This window comes from Eulemur rufifrons, chromosome 29 (genome assembly GCF_041146395.1).
Source record: "Eulemur rufifrons isolate Redbay chromosome 29, OSU_ERuf_1, whole genome shotgun sequence".
In the NCBI taxonomy this organism is placed as follows: domain Eukaryota; kingdom Metazoa; phylum Chordata; class Mammalia; order Primates; family Lemuridae; genus Eulemur; species Eulemur rufifrons.
Genome location: NC_091011.1, coordinates 20,403,872 through 20,425,849, shown reverse-complemented (window position 1 = coordinate 20,425,849; position 21,978 = coordinate 20,403,872). Strand labels below are relative to the sequence as shown.

Sequence of the window (21,978 nt, the reverse complement as noted above, 5' to 3'; positions counted from 1 at the left end):
GCCCAAGAGAGGGATGCATGTGTGTTGTATTTATACCAGGCTTTCAGAGCCACTCACATGTCTTCTTTACATAAAGTCACCCTCAATCACCAGAACACCCAGATGAAATAGACTCACTCTTATAATGGTGTTGTGTGCAATGCACTTTTAAGTCACCTTGTAAAAGGTTCCTTTAAGTGACTGAGGCCTGAAATAATTTAGAGACTTTGAGTGCTAGAAGTGTGTACTCAGAGGACTTGGAACAGTCAGGTGCCCTTTAAGGCAGATTTAGTTAGGTCTTTCTTTCCTGAAAAGCACTAGAGGATAGGTAGTCCTTAAATATCTTCAAAAAGTGAGATAGGGGCAGAGGATGAGGAGTCATCAGTAATAAGGACTTATTTCTCTGTTTTTAACAAAATTTGCTGCTTAGATCCTCAAACCTGGGAAGGAATCCTTGTTTTGTTTTCAGGCTCAACTCTATTGTCTATGATCATTTCACCCACAGGCAAGGATGCACAGCCTTGCCGGTTCTCTAGAGATACTTGGGCTTCTTGTGGCTGAGTGTTTGGCAATTACTGATTATAAATCTGATAGCCAAAGAAATTCCTCAAATAGCTCTTTCTGTCTGAGCAAGGATCTAGCCTAGGAAATGTGTCCCCTCGTGCTGCCCTGCTTTGTGAGAGGAGAGTACCAGGTAGGCAGGGACAGGATATGCATAGCTCCTGGAGTCTTCTGTCTGAGTTCGTATTTTTTGCGTTTTCAGATGGCTTGCCCATCAGGTGCCTGCCTGGGTGGGTGCTGGGAGTCCTTTGCATTAACCTCTGTTCTTTGTATGTCCTGTGTGGTCCAGGACGGTGACACGTCTCATAATTAACCACCTCTGAACATCTCAATGAACCACTGGTGTTTGGGATGGCTTAAATATTTCAGTCCTATCAACAAGGAAAAATTAGATTTTTGTTATTGCATCAGGTATGAAAATTCATGCGTATTTGCCTCCTAGGGTGAGACTAAGTGAACAATACATGAGGAACAAGATATAAATATGGCTTGGTTAGACACACAAGAATTTTTTTCATATCCTGGAGGGGAAACACATACACACACACATACACACATACTAGCACACTCATACATATACCCAGAAATCTTCATTAATCTTTATCTTAAATCATTGGGTGTAGACAGACACCTCAGAGTCATTTAGTCTAACAATAGCATCCCTCACTGGGGGTGAGAAATGCTTTCCTCCGTGGAGAAGTCACAGCGTGTTGGCTCAGCTGCTGTCGGCCTCCATCTGATGGCAGAATCCTGTGCTCTCTCCTGCAGGATGGAGAGATGTGGTCCTCTGTCAACTGCACCATCTGTGCTTGTGTGAAGGGCAGGACAGAGTGTCGCAAGAAGCAATGCATTCCCGTCAGCAGTTGCCCTCAGGTACGTGTGGAATGCAGGTTGACGTTCTCCTCACCTTAGTGTCTTTTAAAATGTCCTGTGTGCGGCGTGGTCTCATGCTACCTTCTGAATACAGACTCCAGATCCCCCAAAGCTTTCATGTTCCCGAGTAGCCAAACGCCCCTTGCAAAGCTTGCTCCTCGTCTGCAGATTCTACCCTTGCATGGAAATAGCTCTTGCCTTGCTCTTCTCCCGACTTTGATTTCCTATTAACATCTCCCAGCTTTTTTTTAAACTTCTCTAACTCCTTGTTAGGTCTGCTTCCTTGTTTTCTTTTGCTGTGTTTTTTGTTGAACATCATGTGCATCTTTTGCCTTTTCTTCCTTCCTTTCCCTTCTCAAATCAGAGATTTCTTCTAATGGCCATTCAAAGCAATACGTGGTTGTTTATTAATAAACTCTCCAAGGGGTTTCTCTTGCCTAGCAGCGTCTGACTTCTTTGCTGAAGTTTTCTCTCTCTAACCCTGGCTTCCATTGTAGCCCCAAATGGAAATAGCGTCCTTATGGAAATATCTCTTTTCAAAACCCATAGTTCCAGCACACTGAATAAAGGAACCATTATCTTCTAAAGCATGAGCTTCATTGAATTCACCTCAGCAACTTGAAACCTTTCAAGGTTTTATGCATTTTGGAAAAATGTCAAACCTATTCAATACCTTCCCATGAATGAAAAAATATATATCCATATATTCAGGGCATGTCCTCCCTCCTCTGTTATAGACAGCTTTTAATTTTATTCACATCTGTTATTATTATAAACAAAAAGTTGCTGTTTTTACTTGAGTGCCAAATGAGGCACAAAAAAACAACAGCTGTTGCTATTGCACAACTGAATAAAGAGGGGAGAAAAAAAAGAAAAAAAAAACCCTAATTAGTCTTGCTTTAAAAAAGCTCAGACATAAAATTGAAAAACCTCCCATAAAAGAAAAAAAAAAAAAAAAAAGGAGATACAATAAGTAGACTTGAACATGGTCTGCTTATAAATATTCATTGGGAAAAATGGGATCACATCATTTATGCCAGTCCTCCGGGAACCCTCACTGCTAATGAACTCTTGCAGCACATGTTAGTAATAATGGGCTTCCTTATTCTACAAGACAAAAACAGGATGCTATGCCAACCTGGTGGCTCAAGTAACTAGCCTCAGCAGGCCGCTGCTGAGTTTCCAGCTTCACATGAGTTCTGCCACTTGTAGCAGGATTGATGGTTTTCATTGTGCTCTTGCTGCGGGGAGGTCAGCGCTCTCGCTGTCACTGGCGTCTCTTTAGCGTTCCTTCTTTGTGGACCACATTTGGGCCCGGAGTACCCACCCCTCCACGCGAAGGCTTTTCCCCCATCCCTCTCCCTCCAAGCTCGTCGGTGCCCCTGACAAGGCTCCTGCCTCCGGGGCCGCCTTTCTGCTTCTGGGCATCTTTCCAACCGTTCCACACTTTCCCTTCTCCGGGGCCAGCGCAAGGTCTTTGGAAGATAACTTAGTTCTACCATGGAAATCTTGTTAAAAACTTACTTCCCCTCCCCTACATTGCCTGGGGAAATTAAAAAAAAAAAAAAAAATAAGAGCAGCCTGTAATTCCTGCTCTATCCTTCCTGGCTACTGCACATCTCTTTTCCCAGAAGTAAGTGTGTCTTGTTGAAGAAGGGTTTTATGGTTGGATTCCCCGTCTACCCTCCCTGGCAACTCCCCCAGAGGCAAAGGAATGCCATTTGTTAGAAGGGCTCCGAGGGTTCCAGTGGGGACTGGATTGTCACGACACTGTCGTCTCACCACTGCTAATATGTACCCAAGCTTTCTCTGTAGTCAGAGGACTAATCTCATCTAACGCTGAGACCAATCCTCAGACGTGGCTGCTATTAAGCCCCTTCTTACAGACGAGGCTGCAACATCTCCAGAGTTTCACAGCTGATGACATATAATCTAGGCGCTCTGACTTCACAGCTTGCACTTGGTTTAGTCCCATCTAATTTCGTGATATTACAGGGGCCACTTTCATCCCTTTCCAAAGAAGGGAGATGGCAGTTTCCGCCGAGAGGCAGATGTAGGCAATCAATCACGTCTGGTTGGGGCCTTGGCTTTCAAGGGCTTTTCTTCACTGGAGTAGAACACCTTTCTCCATCCTCCTTGGGGCCATCGTTCCGTGGGCCTGAGAAGACCTCATGTGGCTTTGTCCTCAACTGCTTTGTCATGAGAAACCAAAGGAGACCTCTGTGCCAAATAGAAACAGACAGCAGAGCTCTAGGCAATGAAAATACATTGCGATGCCCCCAAACTGTGGCATAGCTGAGTGGGGCTGAGTTTAAGTCTCATTCGAAGTCCTCATGGCCTTTAGTGTGGCATTTTAGATCTACCTGATGCCAATGAATGAGACCTGGGCTCTAGTTCTTCAATAATTAACCAGTATTTTTAAGTCAATATGACTTTTTGTTTGAGTATCTAAAGGTATTCTGGATGCAACTGACCAGCAGTGAATGAGTGAATGAGCAGTGTCCGCTCTGTGTGGCTTTGACACAGCCACAGCCCTGAGCAGCCTCTCTGTGGCCTCTGTTTCCTTAGTTCCCTGTAAACAGGAAACAGGGACACCTGCATTTGGAGGGTTGTTGTGAAGTTTAAATGAAATAAAGTACAAGGAATATACAGCACCTAGTCTTAAGTATAGTAGATACTTTATAAATATTAAGTTCTCCTAAAGATAAAGGACTCAAAAGGATAAAAATCTTCAGTGGAAAGAACATAGCTTTTAGGGTCACACAAAATTAGGTTTGATTCTGGGTTCTATCACCCTTGTGTTGTATGACATCAATTTCTTCACCTATAAAAAGGGAAATATTCAGCTCATAAGGTTCTTGAGTGTCTTAATAACAATGATTATAATATTAATAATAATAGTCTATAATATTCATTAAACTTTAATGCGTTTTAAGTCTTAAATCATTGACTCCTTATAACTAACCTGATGTTAGGTAACATAAGTAAAATATCTAGTGGGATATTTGTTATATAGCAAGATCTCCCTAAATGTTAATCTTCTTCCACCTTTTCTGTTTTCCTCTGTGATTAACCATTGAATCAGAGATAAGACAACTGATTCACTGATATGGATCCTGAGAATATGCTTCCTCGTGTAAATGTCATGCATTAAAAAAATTAAAAAACATGTAATATAGACAATAGCACTGTATTTCTAGAAAGGTAATGAAAAATTAGCATTTCAGAACTCACAGCTTCTTTGGCTTTGACTACATAACAGTGACTTAACTTGGGTAATATACCACTCTCTGAAAGAAGAAAGCTGACTAAATTTGATCTTTAGCACAGATATTGCCCGTATCCACAGGACCGGATGAGTCTCAAGCTTGGATTACAGTTTATTGTTTGGGATCCTCCAACAAGCAAAGACAGAAAGAAGGTCTTGCATGGATTGATAGGTTGACAGACAATTCCCATTTTTATGTGTGTGCACTTGGTCTCTAGAGGGCTGGATTTGGATATCAGTGGAAAGGTTGAGTCCAGACTGTCTCCATCTTCCCTCCATGTGAGAAAAATCACACCAATGAGTCCTTTAGGTATTATGTTTCGTGGAGGATAAAAACAGGAAAGCTTTCTGAATGACTTTGCCTGGCCTTAGAACCTGATACTTGAAACTTCATTTTCACCATCATCATCACCATCTGGGCATGGAGTTCAAATACAGCTTGGACTGATTTCATTGGTTTATCTGGTATTAGATTTAAAAAAGAGATTTGTCCTCAGCAGACCCTGTTTCTTAACACTAACCTTTTATTTGTTTTTCTTCTGATTAGGGTAAAATTCTCAACAGAAAAGGATGCTGTCCTATTTGCACTGAAAGTAAGTGTACTCCTTTGAAAACGTGCTGTTAATATTTGTTTTGCATTTTATAATACAGCAAGAAAAGTAGTGGTATAAGTTTTCTGCACACTTTATTTCTGTAGGTATAGGACGGGATCATTCCACCTCCCTACAGACACCTGAAGTCAATTGTAATCCTCTCACAGAAGCACAAATGAGACTAATATAGTTATTTCCATCAGAATTCGTTGCTATGAGAAATTAAGAAGATAAATAGTCTGATTAGGTTTTTGAAAGGACCAAATAACTTAATGTGCATTTTAACTGCTAATAGCATTTGCAGCCATAGTGGCTAAGATAATGATATTCAGCAAAACCAAACATGATACATAATTTAGGAGGGATTTTCCTTCTCTCATTATAAAACGAAACAATTGCACTTCCTCCTTCCTCACCCTACCCCCACCTCTTCACCATTTCACCTGGGCACAGACAATGTTGCTGTGAGCAAAGACAAAACAAGAGGTCGTTGGGCTGACAATGGTTTTGCCTCCCTGTTATAGAAGTGTCACTTAACTAGACAGGAAATGTGTTCTGAGAAATGCATCCTTAGGCGATTTCAGCATTGTGTGAACATCATAGAGTGCACTTACACGAACCCAGATGGTATAGCCTACTACACATCTAGGCATAGCCTATTGCTCCTAGGCTACAAACCTGTGCAGCATGTTACTGTACTAAATGCTGTAGGCAAGTGTAACACAATAGTGAGTATTTGTGTATCTATACGTATCTAAACCAGAGATATGGTAAAAATAGGGTATTATAACCTTATGGGACCACTATTGTCTAGTCTGTGTGGTCTGTCGTTGACCAAAACATCATCATGTGGCACATAACTATATTTTTATCTGAGATCTTGAAGATTCTTTCCAAACATGACCTACTCTGAAAGCTGAGACTCTGCTGCTCATCACACAGAGCACAGCAAAAGCTGTCATATCATTCCCACATGTAGATATATGCCTAGATCTAGTAGCAAGTTGCCATTTTAGTCCTCCTTAGATTCATGCGGCTTTGAGATAGCTTCCTGAAGCATTTCATTGAAAGAGGAGTATTAGTAATGTCACTGTCAAATTAGTTCCAATACATGACAAGCAGGATTAACAAAGCCGTGAAATCTATCAGAGAGTTTTTTATGAGCCAGTTGGGTTTAAGGAAGTAGGCTTGATGACAGCTGAAAGCAGCTTTCACATGGGAACGGTTTTGTTTCTTCCACTCACCTAAAATCAGAGTTTATATTACTGAGAGTTATCTTGACTCTGTTATTTTTAAAATTTTGATTAATTGGTGCTTTTGGACAATAGATATGTAGAGTCATTATATATTACATATTATATATATCTACTACACATTATTATTTTTAGAAGCAGAGAGCTATTAAACAATTGTACACTGGATGAAAGTGCTGGTTGAATTAACAGAAATTAAATTATAGATTTAATAAAAGAGCTTTCCTTTAAAGATAATGAAGTACATAAATAATTCAAAGGAGGCCAATGAAGTATGACTTAGTAGAGCCCAGGAATAATGCAGGAAGAATTAGCTACGATTCACACACCAGTTGATCTAAAAACAAATATATAGACTATTACATTTAATCATCCTCCCAGAGACCCTTGGAGGAGATTGTTTGTGGATGGTTCGGAGGATGCCTTCAGCTTCATTCCTTCCTGGATGAGCAGAATCGAGCCTACACTGCTGTAGTTTCCCTCTGAATCCATGTGAACTGAAAATTGCGTTTCCGTATAAAGTGGCTCCCAGCTGAAGCAGAGAGAGCCCTCACAGGAACTCCCAGTTTGTTCTGGTTAACGCTTTGCGTTTGCAGGTGCATAGATACGTTACAGCTGCAATCACATTGTTGTCAGGCAGGCTCACTGCTTAGCAGCTTCGTAAAAACATACGGCTGACCTTGTACAGAAGCAGCCTACATATTGAATGACCTGACTTTATGTTGCAAGAATCAAGAAGGTGATTATTGAGATAGTTAAGAGAAAATCCACATTTCATTATTAGTTTATTAGTTTATTCACTATGAGCTGGCCTTTCCTAGCCATTGGAAGACTGGTAACTTATTATAAAGAAAAAAAAAGAAAGAAAAAAGAAGTATAGAAAGATGGGCACAGTAAATAGAACCAAGCTTTTACCCAGGCATATTAAGTACCGTGTGGTGTTAAACGTGTGAGGAGCCCAGGCCTTCCATCACCGAGCGAGGCAATTGGCAAGGGAGAAAGCCACCCAGCTGGAGGGGCACCGGGAGGCCACCACTCTGCACCTGCGTCTAGCAGGTCAGCTGCTGCTGGAAGAGCCCAGGCATGTGGTTCTCTGTCCAAATCTAAATTATGTCATCAGATGACTATTTCTCAATTTCCTTTGGTGTTCTTTCCATCTGTTTGCTCTCTCTTGCTCTCCAGCAGTTCTTCCATCATTGCTGTAAAACACATTCTCTTTGACGAGGCTTATTTGTTCAGATTGAATTAAGAGATGGGATAACTTCCAGATTTTAAGCAATGCCCAGCTTTTCATAACACATTCAGGTAGACTTTTTCAGATGTCCTCTAAGGACCTCCTATTTTGAAAATTCCTTTGTCATTGTATCCAGGATCCAGAATGAACCTTAGGGCTCATGTTTTTCCTCCTTTGTAAATTCTGAAAGTGCTCCTGATATATGGGTTTCTAGAGTAGAGAAACCAAGGCTGAAACTGCAAACTAAGGCTGGTGTTTTCTAAAGTCAGAAAAACAATGGATTCATTGATTTATATGTTATTAAAACATAAATTCATTTCTCTCTCTCTCATACACACACACACACACACACACACACTCCATTAGGTTACTGTGAAGTTTTCAACCTCAGTCTTTTTGACAGTTTGGCCCGATAATTCTTAGTTGTGGGGAGCTGTCCTGTGCATCATAGGATGTTTAGCAACATCTCTGGCCTCTACCCGCTAAATGTCAGTAGCAATCCCCCCCTCTAGGTTGTGACAACCAAAAATGTCTCCAGGCACAGCCAAATGTCCCCTAGGGGACAAAATCACCCCTGGTTGGGAACCACAGGCATTCCAGACAAGGGAAATAGCATGTGGAATGCAGAGATAAACAGCTATGGTACTAGGAGCAATAATTTACTCTGAATATGTGTTGATTAGATGCAGCAGGAAAGTGAAGCAAGACCAGAAGCCTCTAGGTTTAATAGAATATGTTTCTGTATTTTAATTCCCTAGCCCTACAAAAATTATAAAACCATAATTATATCTTGATTGATTAAAAGTTGCTGTCTTTGCTTTCATTACTAAGAAGCTAGAAATAAATTTGCAGCCCACCTCTAATGCAGTTTTTGAGTAATAAGCTTACTTCTGACTTCATCATATCTGCCCACTCTTATGTATTTTGAATTATTTAGTATGTATGTCTGTAAGCTATTTCCAATACTATTTTGCAAGGAGGCAAGAACACACACACATGCATACATAAATGAAATGGATTGAGTACAGAGCTTTAAGTACTCTAAAATTTATTTGGTTATCTTTAGTAGTTAAATGAGTGTTATATTGTTTCCAGCAGTGGTGGCCTTGCATTGCCTGTTTCCAAAAGCCCACAGAATTTCTTCTTTATTGCCTTGGTTAGTCTTAGTCTTGGTAGTGTTTGGGGGCTGTCTCAGATTTCTGACAGGGGTTGCAAAGAGGAAATATGATGTAAAACTTTTATAGGCCCCTCTTTACAATAGCCAGTGATAATGGTAATTTACAATTCTGTAAGTAAGAAACAGTAATGGCGGCAGAAAACGGCTGTGTTCCCCATAGCAGGACAGGATTTGCAGGGTTGGCCTGAAGGGCAGTGATGATTCTATTACACTAAAAAAAGAAAGTCCTCTTAAAATCAGACCTGAAGGAAGTATGAAAATCATTGCTGTCTTTTAATAACATGGGACAGTCTCTCTTTCTCCCTTTCCAACTGAAAAAAGTTAAATTTGGTTTGGATGACTTATTTAAAATAAAATACTTGAAATGAGCTAAACAAACTTTATAAAGCTTTCGTGCAAGTACTCTTTCTTGCCAAAGTATGAGGCTGCAGCCTAAAGCCAGTCTCACTTTGCCTCGGCTGAGCCTCATGTGACCACGAGGTAGGTGCCAGGAAGGCCACTAGCACTGGTTTATGTGGAATGTTGTTTTACTGTGTGTTGGCAGATAGTAGGTGAAATCTTGACCTAACCACCCAACAGAGACCTGAATCAGATAAATTCTTTGCTGGCAGAATATCTGTTTTCAGACCTGGAAATAATATTTAGCATCATTCACTGATAAGAGGTGTGTGCGAGGGGTGTGTGTATGGAGAGAGAGTGAGAGAGAGATTGACAGATTGATGATATGAGAAAATTTAATCTCTTAACTATCTATAAAACCAGACCAACCAAAGGCAGCCTAGACATGGATACCCGAGCCCAGGGTTCATAGCTTCATTAGGCTGTACCTGTGGCCACACGAGACCTAAGCATCAGAATCCCACCCTGAAAGCAAAGTTCCCAGTTACATAACACGGAGGCGGGTAGGGTACACTGAGCACAGATGTGCATTTAATTGAAATAACCTCAACTTCATGTCCCACAAGTAACAGGAAATATCAAATTTCAGCAACTCAGGGTGCGAGGAGGCTCACAGTTGCCAGGTGACTTTTAAGCCCCCCAAGGGTTGGTTTCCAGCTGCGTGCAGCCCTGCTGCTCGTGTTCTCCCGGAGGGCCCGTGCCTGCCGCGGGCACCCTCTGCAGCGCAGCCTGCGGAATCTGCCCCAGCTGTTTTTGGCACATCTGACTTAAGCCCCCTGTGATGCCGACGGGTATCTCCAATTAAACAGAGTAGCTGTGAGAGGGGGAATGCAACAATTTCATTTATTCCCTTGGAAAAAAATAATGAAACAGTGACCTTGGGGCCTGTTTTATGAGAAATCTCCACTGATAGAGGTTCCACAAATTAGTAATTCTGTATTTTTTTTTTTTTTTTTTGAGCAAGATTTCTGGCCTCCAGGACTGTAAGCAACTCCAGGTCCCTTAGCACCAGGAGTCTGTCCTTAACTCAGGAAAGCAAGGAAATTTGAAACCAGAGCTCAAGATGCTTGTAGAATAAGAATTTGCGGTGTTGACTTTAGCCCTGCCAAGGAGGTGTTAAGCTAAGTGGCCACTGAAGTTTCGCTGCAGCATCTGGCATTGGGCTTGACGCTGCTCCCGAGGCCCAACAGCAGACTAGGGTGGCAAATAAAGCCTGGCCCTGCCACACGTGGCGGCTGGGAGACCCCACACCGGTGGTGGAAGAGGCAGTGGAAGGAGCATGAGGAAATCAGTTTGTTTTCTCTTTTATATGCTGTTCTGCAAGTTAGTGCAGAGTTGAAGGAGACTGAAGTTATTAAGGATCATCTTTTCTCCACCACCTATTGCCAGTTCCTATAGGCTGTTAGTACTTGCTAAGTTCTCCATAAGTGAATTTTCAATTAATCACCACCACCGTCATCTTCATCAGATAACAACAACAGCAATAATAGCAACAGCAGTCGCAGCAGCAGCTACTATTTATTTAGCATCTACTGTATGTCCAAACACTGTCATGGGTTGTCTCATTTGATCTCATCTGATTGTCACATCCATCCTTCGGTTAAGTAATGCTATTAACTCCATTTTACAGGCGAGGGAACTGAGACCTAGAGGTTAAGAAGGATGCCCCAAGGAAAGTGGTGGAGCCTGAATTCTTAGCAGGCAGGCTGCCCCTAAAGTTTGGGCTGGAATTATTTCCCTTGGCTTCCTTGTCGTCTTGTGCAGTTCGATAACCAACTGCAATTAAGAAGGGGAAGAGAAGGTCTGGAGGGCTTTACAACTTGTCTGAATTGCAGATTGGAGAAGGACATTAAGGGGAGTTTCCGATTTGACAAGTGTTTCCCCCTAGCAACCTCACCTTGGGAGAAATGGGGTCTCAAGTGTCCAGGCTTTCTTCTACCTGGCGACACCTCTACCTTTCTGCTCAGGTGCAGAGAAGTGATGGTTGATATGCTCTGAGCTCACTGACAGATCAAACTGGCTTGGTTTTCCATGTCTACTCATTTTTCCAGGTTTTGTTTTTCTCCTTGCCAGTGCAAGGAAAGATCTCCCCAAATTTTCTTACAGTATTAAAATACATACTGTTTTAAACTTGAAATAACTCTATGCATAATATAATTTCCACCAGGAATGAGACAGAGCAGAGTTGCTCTGCCTCTAGAGCTCATCACCGTTTCAGGATCAGGGAATTGTTTACGTGAAGGGACCTTAATATGAGGTCAGCCCTCCCAGTTTGCAGGTGAGGAAACTGAGATTCACAGGCACACTAACTGGAAGAGCTGGGATGAGGACGAATATTTTTTAAATTTCCTAATCTAGTATTCATCTTGTAGGTCTCCCTGGATTTTTCTTGCTTGGGAAAGTTATTTTTAATATAGATATAGCATTATTACATCATTTAATTAAAAGCTAGTTTCTTGCCTACTTTTGAAAGAGTACATTTTGCATAGAAAAAGATACGTGAATTCATTATTACACATCTGGTGCGTTTTAGCCAAGGCTGCCATCTTGAATCTCAAGAAGGATGCAAAAATCCAGTTTTGCCTGAGGGAACTTGTGACCCAAATTCCCTAGTGATGGCACACCTAAAATACAGATAAATGACAAAACAAACAATGCACACTCAGAAACTGTGACACTGAAAAAATACACTTTTTGGAAAATACTGTATAATGAGTTACACATTACTGTATGCAAAACTGAGCCAGATTTATTCCTCTCTGGAGGTCACATCTCCTTTGAGCAAAATGAGAGCAACAAAAATTGCTACTTCTGCTACCTCTGCAATTGCTCCAGTTACTAGCAGTGATTTATTGAACATTAGTCCACATTGGGCATTGTGATAAATGCTCTCCCCTCCATGTGTTTTGCCATTTAGTCCTTACAGTGATCCTATGGATGGAAGCTATTGTTATCCCCATTTTACAAATGAAGGATCTGAGGGTCAGAGAAAGTAAATAGTGTGAGGTCAGTTAATACACTGCTCCACGAGACTCTAAAGCCCAAACTTTCAAGCACTGTTCTATGATCTCTATTGACTACATTTTTATTTGTTTTGGAGGTTTGCTTCCAAATATATATGAGGTTTTCCAATTTCTTTCTTTCGTACATGACTAGGGACTTTTATTTAAAGCAGTTTATTTACTTTAAAAACTTATCTACATGTAGGAGGTCACTTTAACCTCTTCAATCTCTTGGGTTCCGATACCTTAGTTTGAACCTTTGCTGCGAGTATGGAGAAATGACTCATTAGCTGTGCTATGTCTGTCCCTTTGATGTGAAATTCACATTTACGAATGCTGTCATTCTTTCTCCTGTCACAGTCCGCTTCTGGGTTAGTACTCGCTGCCCTCGATCTTTGCACCATCCCTCCATACTGCCTTTCCTCATCTCTCTTTGGTACATGTATCCATTCTCCTTTCATGTTTTGCCTTTTCATCTTGTAAATTCACAGCTCCATCTCCGTGGGACCCCTTCTGTAGGTACTTTCTTATTCTGGTTTCATATTAGTTTAAACTTCAAGGTCCTTAACATATCACTTCTTGACAAGATGCTAATATGGTAGATCTCAGCTTTTCATCTTTTTGGAGAGCACATTCTTCTTTCAAAGTACTGCGTTTGAATTTTATTAACAGTTGCTACCTTTGATTCACCAAATTCTCCGAGCTGGGAGTTGGATGGAGGGGTTAATGGCTGTTTCCAACCCCTATTTGTTGACTGAATTCTGGCGTCCCCATGATCCCAGCTGCACAGGTTTTGCGACTTAATGTTATTTCTCATACTTTTGGCATTTCTCTCCCATGTTGCTAATCAGTCATCAAGTCTGGTTGATTCTCTCTTTGTGTTTTTTTCCTAATAAACAATTTCTTTCCCATTTCTACAGCAGCCACACCCTCCTCCTATTGCCTGCAACTACCCTCTGTCTCTTCTCCTTCAGCCCTTTTTGCATACCACTGCCAGAATCGAACTCAGCTTTCAGGAGAACCTACACCAGCTTTCTTCACTGGTCTCTTGCGGAGTTTCCCAAAGTTTGTTTTATAAAACACCAGTGTGGAGGAATAGTAATGAGTAATGTTTTCAAAACAAGGTTCTATGACTAAATATACTAAGGAAATGCTGGGTCAAGTAAACTTAAATATGTTTCCTTACTGTAGAATTCTCAGGGCTCTTTATGTGCCAATGTGCACAGTGACCCTTCAGGAGGGTGATGGAGTACGGAGCACCTCCCAGACTAATTTGAGCTGCAGGGCATTTTAAAAAAACGTTTCTACTTATTTTGGCACAGTGAAAGGCAGGATTGATGTTTCATAGGAAACACGTTAAAAAATGTTGGTTCCTTGGAATACATTTAAACTTCTGGCAATAAATCGCAGGCCAATTTATTTGGACAACTTGGGTGTCTCACATCTCCCAGACTAGCTCCCCATTCAGGTCAGGTTGGCCTCCTGTTCTTCTTGTACAAGCTGCCTTCTTTCCTGTGTTCATGACTTTATTAACATTCTTCTTTTGGCCTAGAAATGGTCTTATTCCAGTCTAGTCCCAAATCTACATTTTGTATGTCTCTTATAGTCTAACTCAACTCACACATCACATTTCAACAAATCTACACCTTGTATGTCTGTCGTGGTCTTATTCAAGCCTATTTTAGCCAGCACTAGACACTATTTGCTAGATTAGCGTAGCATTTATAATAATAAAACTAACAATGACTACTCTCCAAGCATATCTTATGTTCTTGGCACCTTTGCAGTGCTATTTTTATCTTTATCACAGCCTTGAAAGGTAGTTGTTCTCAGACCCATCCTATACATGAATAAACTGAGATTATGTAGGTAATTTGTGCATGATTTTATAGTCATTAAGTGGCAAGACCAGGATTCAAACACAAGACTCTCTTCAAAGCAACATGTGCGATGTTTGCAAAGCTCTAAGGTGGCTTTGAAGCTGGAGGCCAGGTTAACTTGGAGACATGAAACTCATCTCTTTAGTTCAGGGACACCGCTGTCTTCATTGGTAAATAAAAACTTCTAGTTTAAAGAGAGGAGACTTGGCAGGGAGAGTGGCAAAAATGCAGCTTCTATATCAAGTTTGTATTAAAACTTGGTGAGTTTTCAGCATTCTAGAAATACTCTGGAGGACACTAATAAAAAGCCGATACAGACCCTGAGCTCAGGAACTTGTAATGTAGTTGGGGAGATGAAATAGAAACACATTAGATAAGAGAATCAGATACTATAGTTTATAATTAACTTCCAGATAGGTGTTCTTAATCTGAACTTCACAGACCCCTAGGACGTCATTGACCAGCCTTAGGACAGGGGGTCTAGGAACCTCTGCCTTTGAGAGGATACACTCATGTGCATTTGGGGGAAAGTGTGTCTACACATTTCTTCAGATTCCCAAAGACCTCCGTGACCCCAATTAGTTAACAAGTTTGCAGGATGCTGTGGTGTAGGCAGTAAGTCTGTACCACAAGTCACAGCGGGTAAGGCAATGGCCTGGGAGTCACAGAGACTGAGCTGGACTCTCTCTTTACTCTATTGGCTGAGTGATCGTGGGCGACAAGGTAACCTCTCCAAACACATGGCTAAGAAATTAGGGTAATAATATACAGTGTGCAGAGCTGTAGTGAGGATGAAAGGAGATACTGAAAATACAGAAAGCATGTAGCACAGTACCTGGCATAAACTAGTTACTCTGTACTAGTCTCTCTGGCTGTTGTGAAGTATGTTAGTTTCCTATGGCTGCTGTAACAGATTACCACTCACTTAGTAGCTTAAAACAACACACACTTGTTATCCTACAGTTCTGGAGGTCAGAAGTCTGGGATGGGTCTCAGCGGGCTGACATCAAGGTGTCAGCGGGGCTGCATTCCTTCTGGAGGCCGAGGGGAGACTCTGTTCCTTGCCTTTTCCAGCTCCTAGGGGCTCCCATATTCCTTGGTTCTGGCTCTTTCCTCCACCTTCAAAGACATCAATGGCAGGTTGAGTCCTTCTCACGCAGTGTCACTGTGACACTCGTGTGCCTGCCTTCTTCTTTCACCAGGGACCCTTGTGATTACACTCATCCCTCTCAGATCACGTGTGTTCAGCTCCTCATCTCATGGTCAGCAACCTCCATTCCACTTGCAAACTTCATTCCCTCTTGCCGTGTCAATAGCACATTCATAGCTTCCGGACATTATTAGGACATGGACATCTTTGGGGGAGCCATTATCCTGCCCACTGTACTTGGTCATATTATGAATTAGAACTCAGTTATTTTCTAATGTTGTTCTGATTTAGCTTTTTGATTTTGACAGTACTTTTTGGTGGGGTAGGTTGTCTATATCAGGTGAAGAAATTGGACTTCCCGAGAGTGAAAGGAAATTGCTGCCCAAGTGAATATCTGAGGTCACAGATTTGAATTTCTCAGTTAGTTTTCTTGGCATCAGACATAGTTCTCCTTTAATGTTCCTGATTTTTCAGATTTTTTTCCTAATGGTCTCTTTGTTCTAAGAGCATTCATTCATTTTTTTCAATTAATTGATTAAGCAAAATTCTTTTGGTTCCCTGTTATATGTATAATCTCACTTAATTATTTTAGTAAGTTCAGTATGGGAAATTTATTGTTTTCCACCAAAATATATTCTTAAATTGATTAATTACCCCATTTATTCAACAAGTATTTATTGATAACCTGATATGTATTGTACCAGGCATTGCTGTGAGTTATGCAAAGATGAATCCATTTATTACATACATACAGTCATGCATCGCTTAACGATAGTGACACATTCTGAGAAGTGCACCATAAGGCACTTTTGCCACTGTGTGAACATCATAGAGTGCACTTACACAAACCTAGATGGCATAGCCAACTGCACTCCTAGGCTACCTGGTATAGCCTATTACTCGTAGGCTGCAAACCTGTACAGTATGAATACTATAGGCAATTGTAACACAATGATAAGTATTTGGGTACCTAAAAACATCTAAACATAGAAAATGCACAGGAAAAATACCGTTTTCTAACCTTATGGGAACACTGTTGCTTATGTGGTCTGTTGTTGACTGAAACATCATTATGTGGAGCATGACTATATTTAGATCGTCTTATATACAAGGCAGGGTGCCAGGCACTGAGAAGTACACACAAAATTTGCATATAAGGAGTTTCAGGCCTGGTTTAGGAGTTAAGGATACATTCATTATAACTATTAGCAAGGGAAGAAAGTGATTTATCATAAGCAGGCTATGGGTTTGGTACACCGTATTTTTAACCCCCAAATGGAAAAACATAGTGTGACTACAAGATAGGGCATTTGAAACAGACTGTCCCAGAACATCTGAGCTACGTGGTCAGTTTTGGTTTTGGAATTTAGAGGAAAGAGGACTTTGGCTGGGGCATCAGGGACATTGCTGTGGGGAGCTGGCCTCGAGGCCAGGAGCTGTGAGCAGTGGGGAGGTGTTGGGCAGGCCTGACCACCGTGGGGCCAGCCTGAGAGGTGGGCAAGCTGTGGGCTCCCTGTGGAGGACCTGGAACCGTGGCATGGCTTCAGGTTTGGATTTAGTTTAGATTGCATCTTAGAGTGAGGGACTACTTCCTTTATTTGGCCTTTTGTTTCAAGTTGGTGAGCACATGGGGTTATGGGAAATGTGGGGAAGCAATTTGATACCCTTAGCGGTCTACCTACACAACTTTTTTCAAATGCAGATTGGTTACTATTTCTGGTGGGTTATTCGTTGGTGGAAGGAGACCCACTGCTCCCTTCCCTGCCCCCACCAGCATACACACAGTACGTGAGAGCAAGTTCTCAGTTTAAGAGGCCAAGGATGTAAAGTTTTATAGTCATGGAGATGCCACTGGTGGAGCATCTGGCAGCCCTCAGGTCCCTTGGGAACCAACAGCTGTTAGTGACACTGCTGTGCAAGGCCAGGGGCTCCTGCACGGAGAAGTTCGGGTCCTGTGGGTCACACCACAGCCTCTTCTTATTGGAGGCTTTCGTCACCATTCAGGCGGAGCCTGGACAAACAGTGCAAGAGCTTGCGTCACGGGGAATGTTTCTAACCCCAGCCTTTCCTGATGCTTGACCCAAACTTGGCATCATCACAACTCTTACCTTTCTGGGGTTTTCAGGAGCCCCTGTGTGACACAGTGACTCAGAGTCCCACAGGACCCATTTCCCTGCAGTTTGTGTTGAGAAAGGTTTAAAGCCGTGTGTTTTATTTGATAGGCTTCCTCACGGTGAGAACACTACTCTAGGAATGCAGTGTGATGGTGTGGGATGATGAGCTGGAGAGACTTCTCTCTTTTCATAAGTAATAGACTGAGGACAAAAGTCCCATTCTGTGTTTTCAAAGCAAAACACATTTTAGTGACTGGGGAAGATCTCATGCCATGTTAAGTAAAAAATAGGAAATAAAATTTCATGTACCGGATTATCTTAACTATGTTAGAATACACACACACACATACACACACAATTATAAATAGCGGTACTTGCTTAGTGGCAGAACCGTGAATACTTTATTTTCTTCCTTATGCTTTTCTGTTTTTGTTTTGTTTTGTTTTGTTTTGGGGGAGGGAAACTAGAGTCTACTCAGATTTTCTAATTTCTTCTTTATAACATGGGATTGTATAATTTTCTCTTAATTTTCCTTGACAGATGTTTTGAGAATAATCACCGCTCTCAGAAGAAAGGCATTTCATTAGAATAAATATATCCATGGCAGAAATAAATGTACCTGATGTGGTTAGGAGAAAAACATTGGCACTATGATTTTGGAGGCAGCATGACTCTCTTAATTCTCGTAGCAATCTTATTAAAGTCTGGTACATCAAAGTGATAGGTCTTCATCCAGCATTTTTTAACTTTTTAAAGCAAATATTCTTATTCCAAAAGTATACATAGTCATTGTAAACAATGAAACTTAAGTGTAAATAATAATGTGAATACACATAAACAAGAAAGAAGAAAAGAAATGTTACATATAATTCCATTAACCTGGAAAAAAACCTGCACCCTTAATATTTGGATTTATATACTTCCCATCTTTTTTTCCCCTTTACCTGTGCATTTGTATGCATTTATTGAAAACAAACCAAAACAAAAATGAGATCTAATGATTTGGCCTACAGGACTCTGAAAAACAAATGTGCTGCCAGTGGTAAACCGGTGTTTCTCTCTCCATCCTCTGACTTATGCGGTTTCAAGCAAGATTCATTTTAGGATGGTCTGTTTCTATAGCTCCTTCCTCCCTCCCCCTGACATTCACGCCAAGCTTTCCAGAAGAGTGTGACCGGACATCTGGACATCTTGGACTGAAGCTCATTTCACGGGGTCTGCTGGAAAAAAAAATTATATGAGGATACAGTGTTCATTTTGTCCCCTAAGTGTTCTTTAGCCTTTTTCGTTTTCGGCCAGGCAGATTTTTGTAACCCTGAGATTCTCACTTTCTGAAATTCTCTAGTGCACATGTTCCCTGCTCCTGCAGGATCTGGCATAGGGACCTTAAAGTGCCAGGAAAATGGGCCAAGGTTTCAAAATTATTTTAGCTCATGATACAAATGTCCCCAAATGCAACACATAATTTTCAGGCATCTTTACAGTCATGAAATTTTGTTGGCTTCTTTTATATTGCTGTCACATAGAAGAATCATCCTGATTTCCAAACCCATCCCTTCCATGAGTTAGGGCCTCTTGCAAAATAACTTTCCTGACAGCGCTGTTCACACACGATTTCCCTTGCCTGGGGTCTCCCTGGACTCTCATTGTTTCCCACCCAGCTATGAGCAAGCACAGGCTTCCCCAGGGCTACTCTGGGCAGTAGATTTTCTGTTGGTTCTTTGAGGACTTACTTTGTCATATAATTGGCCTCAGCTACAAGTACCCACATTTTCACTCTTAACAATAAAGCAAAACAAAAATAAAATAACAATAACAAATTGAAAACAGAAAAGCATAAGAAAAAAGAAAAAAGTGCCACTCTTGGTTCTGCCACCAAGTAATAACCACTCTGCAATTTTGGAGCGTGTGTGTGTATTTATTTTAACATAGTTAAGATTATTTTGTACGTAGAATTTGTTTCCTATTTTTCACATACCATAAGCATTTCCTCTGTCGTGAACATTGTACAGAAACTTCAATGACTAGATAATAGTTCATTTTATGGATCTACTACAACATGCTTAGCTGTTTTTCTAATATTAGGAGACAATCTAAATATTAATTTTGTGATGTTGTATCCGTGATCAGCAGGCATGTAGAAGATCTCGGAGAATGTTAGCTATTAAGTGGTTTGATTAATGATAATTTGATGCAGTTGTAGGTGGAGTTAAGCAGCTGAAAAAGCCCTTCTCCTGAAGGTGCAGCTGGTGGTCACATTAATATTTAGTCCTTTGGTGGCATAGGGTGGTATTAACTGTGAACTATCATTCTCCTGATGCCACTTGGGGTGTCCCAAGGAACTGCCTTGTTCTCTGTCAAGCAAAAAGCAACAATTTCATGCCAAAGAGAGAATCCATTTGTCAGAATGTGAGGGAGATGTGTGATAGGACTATTTCAAAAGTAATCACATGGAGACAGGACTGGAAAATGCACTATGAAGACATTAGCCAGGTGGGAGCACTAGTTGCGGAGATAGAGAATTAGGAAGGTGGGGGCAGGGTACAATGTGAAGCAACACCCAGGGTAAAATTGGAGTCACGAGGAAAAATGACCAAGAAAAGAATACGCAAGGAACAGAAATGGGAGGTGAATTCAAATATAACTGCTGAGCTTTCAAAACTTGTCCCTCCCACCTGCTTCTACCCTCCTCCCCTGAGTAGTACCTTTAATAATCTTTAAAGTATTTATTCATCGAAATTCTCCTACACACCAAAACTCTTTTTTGAGTTTCTATCCAATTTTGACAAAGAAAACTTATTTAGAACAAGAAATTAATTTATCAAATTCCAAATATATGTGCTTTGTATGAAGTCATGTGAAATTGACATACGGAAATGACATAAGGTATCATAACATAAAGCAACATTACTCTCCAAACACTTGAGAAATGAAAAGCAAATGTTTGCATTGGATCCCATTGGTCCTATCAGATCAGTTGGCACATCCTTCCTCTATCTTGACTCAGTCCTTCTCTTAGATGTTCAGAGCAATTAATTATATGACGTTCTCAGTTCTCATATTCTCAACCTGGTGTTTTTATTCTGGTTATTATCCTTGACCTGGCTATTATTCTAGTGTTGACTGGAAGTTGCTCTTTTATTACAATTCTTTCATCATTTGGGCTGATTTCTCTAAATGAATTCATTTCCTGGTTGTTCATGCCTCCTTGAAAACAGATAAAATATCCTTCCATGGAGAACAACAAACCAAGAGCAAGTTTTGTTTAAAAAAAGAAGTAATATTTAATTTTCCTTATAAATCTTTGAGACACCTCAAAACATAAGACTTTACCCGGGTCTCATAAATATTTGAATTAATGGTATTTCGGAGTGATGAATCTATTGAAATTACTTAAATGTACTAAATGATGAGTTTTGTGACTTTTCTTACCCAGTTTTACATTTTGGTACATAGATCAAAAGATAGGAAACTTGTATTTCTAGAAAACATGTGAAGACTATCTATAAATATTATCAGTAATTTTTTTCCTGACACTATTAAACATGTATCTAGTTGGCAGTTCTATTTATTTGTCCTAAGTAAATACATGAATGTTGAATATCATATATGTAATTAAGATCATGAGTAACATTTAGCATATTATGTTTCTAAATTTTTTAAATTTAGTTAAATGGAAAGAATACTAATGTTTTGGTATATTGTCACTTATGTTCCTGCCATTTATTGTATATATTTATGTACTTATTTTGTTCTTGTTTATGTGGGTTCTTAGTTATCTTAGCTGTTTCTTCCTCCCTTCCATTAAGACCACAGAAGCATATCAAGGGTACAAAAGAGATGCTTTAAAAATTCAGAGGTGTTATAAGTAACTTTTAAGTATAAAAGCACCAGCGAATGTTATATGAATATTAGATGAGATTTGGCGCAAACCTTTGAAAACGACCAAGCATGTTTTGGCGCGTTGGTTTTCCTTAGTGCATCTCTGCTAAGGCCCTCCCTTACCTGGCAGGTGCCCGCGCCAGGTTTATGGCAGGGACCCCTGATTTCTCTGTGAATCTTGGCTTGATTTGTGACCCTCCTTTTGTCTCTCACTCATCCGCAGAGCCTGGTGTTTGCACGGTATTCGGAGATCCCCACTACAACACTTTTGACGGACGGACATTTAACTTTCAGGGGACGTGTCAGTACGTTTTGACGAAAGACTGCTCCTCCCCTGCCTCGCCCTTCCAGGTGCTGGTGAAGAACGACGCCCGGCGGACCCGCTCCTTCTCGTGGACCAAGTCCGTGGAGCTGGTGCTGGGCGAGAGCAGGGTCAGCCTGCAGCAGCACCTCACCGTGCGCTGGAACGGCACGCGCATCGCGCTCCCCTGCCACGCGCCGCACTTCCACGTCGACCTGGACGGCTACCTCTTGAAAGTGACCACCAAAGCAGGTGGGGCTTCCAGCGGCGCCGGGCTTCTGTGGCCGCCCTCTTGCTCTCCGTCCACCTCAC

General features: G+C 41.1%; 1 protein-coding gene across 2 annotated transcripts in view; it reads left to right on the top strand.

Annotated features, from left to right (window-relative positions):
• BMPER (BMP binding endothelial regulator) overlaps nt 1-21,978 on the top strand; it is a 243,184-nt gene that overhangs the window by 139,885 nt on the left and 81,321 nt on the right. The window contains exons 10-12 of one of the 2 annotated variants that reach the window (XM_069462239.1): nt 1,309-1,413; nt 5,229-5,274; nt 21,589-21,918. In XM_069462239.1, coding sequence (XP_069318340.1) covers nt 1,309-1,413; nt 5,229-5,274; nt 21,589-21,918 — 481 coding nt within the window. The remainder of the gene's footprint in view (nt 1-1,308; nt 1,414-5,228; nt 5,275-21,588; nt 21,919-21,978) is intronic. The other variant, XM_069462240.1, reaches the window with a different exon arrangement.